This window comes from Gracilinanus agilis, chromosome 4 (assembly GCF_016433145.1).
Source record: "Gracilinanus agilis isolate LMUSP501 chromosome 4, AgileGrace, whole genome shotgun sequence".
In the NCBI taxonomy this organism is placed as follows: Eukaryota; Metazoa; Chordata; class Mammalia; order Didelphimorphia; family Didelphidae; genus Gracilinanus; species Gracilinanus agilis.
This window is the reverse complement of record NC_058133.1, coordinates 482,829,224-482,835,468: the sequence shown is the minus strand read 5'-3', so window position 1 is coordinate 482,835,468 and position 6,245 is coordinate 482,829,224. Positions and strand designations below refer to the sequence as shown.

General features: G+C 40.4%; 1 protein-coding gene across 1 annotated transcript in view; it reads right to left on the bottom strand.

Annotated features, from left to right (window-relative positions):
- MYO1D (myosin ID) overlaps positions 1–6,245 on the bottom strand; it is a 399,069-nt gene that overhangs the window by 247,560 nt on the left and 145,264 nt on the right. Inside the window, exons 7-9 of the mRNA XM_044675574.1 lie at positions 5,177–5,272; positions 4,508–4,624; positions 3,203–3,406 (exon numbers count right to left, since the gene is read on the bottom strand). Coding sequence (XP_044531509.1) covers positions 3,203–3,406; positions 4,508–4,624; positions 5,177–5,272 — 417 coding nt within the window. The remainder of the gene's footprint in view (positions 1–3,202; positions 3,407–4,507; positions 4,625–5,176; positions 5,273–6,245) is intronic.

Here is a 6,245-nt window from a genome sequence, read left to right as displayed (position 1 = left end):
GTATATATATACACATATATATATATATATATATATATATATATATATATATATATATATATATATATATATATATATATATATATTTTAGTAATGGGTTAGGTCCCATTAAGTCTCAGAAATAACTGTGCAATCATTTTGGGGGTGAAGGTGGAGCTTGCCATTCAAGGTAGACAATGTAGTCACTGGGATAAGTCTATTGAGATGAAATTCATAGGGATGAATGTAAAGTCACCCACCTGGGTTCAAAAAGGCTCTAGGTTGGGTTCAAAAAAACACTAGGGCTCACAAACTTAGGATGTAGGAGGCACGGTAAGACAGTGGTTTACTGGGGAAAGGTCTGGGGGTTTTTAGTGGACTATCATCTCATTTTGATGATATGATGGAGTAGCCAATAAAGCTTGGTTTATCTTTGTCTGTATTAAGAGAATTTTACCTTCAGGAAGTGGAACATAATAATCCTTCTCTACTCTCTTCTATGTAGTCCACATCTGTAGTACAGAGCTCAGTTCTGAGCACCACAATTTAAGATGAATATTGACCAAATTAGAAAATATCTAGAGAAGGGCAACCAAGATGGTGAAAGGTCTTGAGTTCATTTCAAATGAGGATTCTTTGGTGGAGCTGGAGACGTTTAAATTGAAGGAGAGAATGCTTATATTAAAATGTGAGCGCTGTGGTCAAGTATTTGAAAGGCTGGCACATGGAAGAAGGGTTTGATTTGTTCTGTCTAGCCTCAAGGGCACAATGACGAGCAATGGGCTAGAGTTTCAAAGCTTAAGTTAGGGTTGATGTCAGGGGGAAAAACAACTTCCTAATTAGAACTAGATGTGGGATGAGTTTCTTCTCACTGGAAGTCTATAAGCCTAAGGCAGATGACCACTAGTCAGGGATGTTATAGTACATGCCTTTGCTATATATAGTTTTGACTGGATGGCTACTAATGTTCCTTCAGCTCAATGTTTGAGCTGTATCTTAGAGAAGAGAGGGATTCTATGAGTTGTAGGGAAGTCTGAAGAGCCCACATTATAGGCATGTGGGGCAGCTCTATACGTGGGAGATGGGGTGTCATTTGTGAGGAACAAAGAGAAGGCCAGTTTGGCTGGTTTAGAGGTAGGAATGCCCAATGCAGTTAGAAACGATAGGTCAGAGCCAGGTTATTTGGACTTTAAAATGCAGAGTTTATATCAGAGCCTATAAAGACTAGGAAGCCATCAAGGTTGGGTTAGGAGGAAAATTACACACTCAGACCTACAATTAAGGGAAATTACTTCAGGAGCTGCATATAAGATTGACTGAAATGGGAAGAGATTTGAGAGAGGGAGACCAATTAGGAGGCTACTGCAATAATCTAGTGGAAAGCTGATGAGGACTTGAACTATGATGGGAGCTGAGTGAATGGAGAGAAGGAATAAAGGAAGATGAGGGACACCATTCTTGCTTTTCATTCCTTATCTAAGCATAGGTCAAATGTTATTTATATTATATATGCATATATGATATTTCATACACTCTCTGTCTGTCTCTGTCTCTCTGTCTCTCTGTTTCTCTGTCTCTTTCCGTCTCTCTCTCTGCCACCATGCCATGCTATCTCTGGAGACTGAGTTAGCTTTGAAACCAAGGGACCTGGGTTCAACTCCTGCCTCTGACAGCTAGTGCTTGTGTGACTTTGTACAAGCCACTGTGCTCCAGGCAACTCTCTTGGTCTCTATGTGAAGGGAAAGGCCTGGCCTGTATTGGTAAAGGGAGTTTCTTCATCCCTGAGTTTTCTATCCCAATGGAACTATAAGGTCCAATTCATCTCTCTGTCTCTGTCTCTGTCTCTGTCTCTGTCTCTCTTTGTCCTTCCATCTGGATACGCATACATATATAAAATGCTCTACAACAGAAATCTCTATATAGCAAATTTCTATGCCTTAAGCCATCTATTTTAACCAGTTCTAAAAACAAACACATTTCAGTACAATAAAGAATTTTCGACTTATCTTGGTACTCTGGGCCTCAGTTTCCTTCTCTGTAAAATGAAGAGGTTAGACTATGATTTCTGAGGTCCCTTCCTTCTCTAGAGCTAGGATCTTAGGACTTTATAGACATAAGATTAAACCAGGAAAAATTTTATTCACTTACTTGTGAATAAATAATATTTGAATAATGTATTAAATGAGTGTGAATAGAATCATCGATCAATAAACATTTATTAAGCACCTACCAGGTGCCAGGGACTAGTTCTCCACACTTGAGTCAGGCCCTTTCTCAGATAGCTTACCACTTATGGAAGAGAATGTCAAGGATAACATTAATAAATGAGATGTTCTTATGAAATGAAGTAATGCAGGTACAAATATTTCCTAACAAATTATACAAGAAATAATTTTTAAAAATCCTGGCAGACTATTTGTTAGTTCATGCTTACTATAGTTCTTTGGACCACAAGAGGTTTGTACATTTAGAATTTTTAAAAGCTGTCAAGTCAGACTTTAAGATGACAGAGGACTGTGTTTTAGCTCTACTTTGTATCTCCTATTCAGTGCTATGTTCTGCACACTGTGGGGCCATATAAATGTTTCTTGAGTGAATGAATGGTTACAATTACATTCTTAATCTACCAAATTTGAACCCCCCCCCCAATTTATTGCAAGAAATTTAATGGAGTTCTTTACATAAGAGAAAGAGGGAGATATACTATGCCTTCAATCATACCCCTCCTCCTCTTTCAAATTCCTGAACTTGTCCAGGTGCCATGTTGTAGGTTTTCTTTTCTTTTAGAGGGTGTGTTTGTTTTTGGTGGAAAGTGACAGATATTTGAACTATTGGGGAGTGATGGCATAGATAACTTGCTGAATTGAAGCTTAATTCTTGTCTACCTTTCTACAGCCCCAGTACCTAAGCAAATACTTCTGCTATAAACAAGGAATGTTACAAAGCTGGAAAAAGCAGTTGTTTTGCTCAGTTGCTCAACGTAAAGAATAAACAGTCATCTGACTGGCGAGGCCCTTTACTACAGGGCATCTGTTGTCACATAAAAATGGTTGACTTACCTGGAATATTTTTCAGTGTAATGGAATGTTCCTAACACAAGAGGGCCAGGAAAGCATCAGCACATAATCTCCAGAATACCGGAATCATTTCCAGATGGTATCTAACTAAGAATGCAACCTATGGTTAACACGAACGAAGCCCACGGAAAAGCAAATGGAATTACCTTTGCAAAGGCATCTCGGCCGTAGCTGGCTTCCTGTTCTGTGTGCTGCTTGTCGATGATATCACGCCCTGTCGCCACTGTCCGGTAAAGCAGAGTTTTCTCAACTAACTCAGACTTGGTCGAGAGTAAATCTGCGATGATGGACACAACTTTGCCATTTTCAATCAGAGTCACATCACCATCCATTATAAATTTCAAATTCCCCTGTGGAGAACAATATGGACAGAGCCTTAAAAGACACAAGTGGCATTGTTTGGGAAGCCAATTTTGTTATTCTAAATTTTAAGCTGAGTCAATTCTCTAATGGCATTTGTTTGTCTAGAGAGAGGACATCCCCCCAATATCACATTCCACTACCCTATTTTAATCCTTGTCATCCCCTTGTAGCATTTAGTCTGGCCGCTAGATGGCAAGAGGAATCAGGCAACAAGAACCAAACCACCCAGCGACTCACTTGAGAGGTCATAGAGGATGAGAAATAGTGAAAGCAGGGATGGAGCACTCAGGCACTGGGGATGGGAAGGAGCTTGGGGGCTTGGAGAAAGGCAGAGGAGGACTGACGCCTAATGAGGTCTCTCATTTACAAGGCAACATTTTATGTGCCTGAGCTCTTTAATCAACTAAAGATATATGACAGAATAAACAATTTGCTGATGCTATACAAAGCCATAATGAAGATGTAGTTGCATAAAACCTTAAAAATGTGATGGGACTACAAAGGGATATATCCAACTTCAGAAGCATTTGACTATATTCCAAGGCTTTGTTCCAAGAAGATTATGTTTCACATTTAGAAAATGAATAAGAAAAAAAGATGTGGATTGCCATTACTTAGCAACATTGTGAAGAATAAAGAATTCATAACTTTATGTGTTGTCAGAAAAGAACCTCTCAAAGTCATGAGGAAAAGGATGACACCATAACAGTTCTTTTAATCTACACGTTTTTAGTGGTTGATAATTAAAGAAAAAATATCGTATCTCTCTCATTCCTATCTTCCCCACAATGATTGTAACATAGAATTATATAGGTTTTATCTGGAAATGACCAATTTTTAAAAAATGCTAAAAAGTTGGCTTCTAATCCATCGGGTTGGGAAAAGCCAAAGTTTATTGTATAAATTTTAATGTGGAAATTTTAATTGAAACACTATGACCATGGAGAAGACAACAGACGTGCTTGTTTCTTCAGAAGGTGGAGGAAGTCTATTTTGTTCAAGTAAAATATTTTGGAGAGCTATCCGGTAGAGTCAAGACCTCCCGACACACCATATTGTGGGCACGTGTTGAAAGGTGTCCTACTCACCAAATGGAGAATAGTAGCCAGAATTTTATAAACGGTTTGAATCTCTTCCGGCTTGAAGCCAATCACCTTCATAGCTTCTGCTACTCCTTTGAAATCTGCAGCATCATTGATGGAAGACTGAGAACAAAACCCCAAATCAGAAGTCAGGCAGGTTGGTATTTCAAGGCTCCAAATACCTTGGATGGGAACATGAATTCAAAATCCACCCCATGTCTTAGCCCTATGAGGTACGTGTTGTAAAAGGTAGATTGCCTTAATCAATATGGCATGATAAGTCTGGGGAGAGTTCTGAGGGAATCAGAGAATGAAAGAGATGGGAAGGAATAGGAGTTGTTTCATGTGAAGAGGAGAAGGCTAAGGGTCGGCTTAATCACAGGCTTTAAAAAAACAAACAGCGTGGAGCAGAGTTGCTTTCATTGTCCTTATTAGCGGGAGAGGACATGTGCCTAAAGTAGGAGATTTTTCAGGTAGGCAAAGGAGGAACGTATCAGGATGATCAAACATTACAGCAAACTAACAAAAAAGTCATGGGATCTCCCCATGGAGGTTTTCAAAAATAGATGAGGTGGTTTACATATGCTTCTGCCTAGAGTCTGGACCAATGAATAGCTCGAGCCCCTTTTTGATTCCAAGTGTCCTCTAGGACAATCACAGTCACTAAAACCTCACCTTCAGCTGAGCTCCTCCACGGATATAGTTGTAGGATGAGAGACCCTTCTGGAGATGAAGAGATCGCAGCAACTGCTCAGAGCTCCCTTGAAGCAACTGGCAAAGGTTTAAAAGTGAATGAATATCAAGAATGAAAATGAAGCCAGGGTCAAGCAGCTCACTGGTTTGGTGCTGTTTTTGCTTCTCTCATTTCTGGGGGCTTCATGCATTTTAGATAAAACACAGGAGTTGTGCAACTCTGCTTGGGGCTGGGCTGCCTTGATTAGGGAGTACAAATTCACTGAAATAACTATGCCTTGCTGGTCTCAGACCATGTTTCACATCCCACCCAGGGACAGCCGTGGGCATCCTCTCTCTCCTCCTGCTGACTGCCTTCTCTCCATGAGGTAGAGCACTTTGTAGAACAGATCTGTAAGGACCACAACCCCTTCCCCAGGAGAATTAAAGTTCCCCTTTTGGAACATTCTCCTGGGGCTGACTTGTTGACATGTGAGCTAGTGAATCCAAACTCAGCTATGCCACTATTATCTAGCTCAGTGATTCCCAAAGTGGGCGCTACTGCCCCCTTGTGGGTGTTGCAGCGATCCAGGGGAGTGGTGATGGCCACAGGTGCATTTATCTTTCCTATTAATTGCTATTAAAATGAAAAAAAAATTAATTTCCAGGGGGCTAAGAAATATTTTTTCTGGAAAGGGGGTGGCAGGCCAAAAAAGTTTGGGAACCACTGATCTAGCTGCTTCAGACATCTCAGGTAGCCATTCACCCAAGGCAGCTTGCCATCTACCCTGCAGTCACACTTGTGACACACTCTCTTGCTGCCTCTCATCTTCATTTTCTACCTTTGCTCTGAGAAGAGGAATCAAATAAGTCAGCAAGTCCGCACACTTTTATAAACACTTAGAATAGTCCAAGCACTGTGCTAGTACTGGCTGAAAAAAAGAAAAAAACCAAAATCTTTAACTGCTTCCACCCAAAAGACAAAAGCATGATGCCTGCCCTCAGGGATGGTTCCTACCATTGCTGTGACTGCTACAGGAGAGGGCATGACAAATGACTGTCCAGTGGCTCC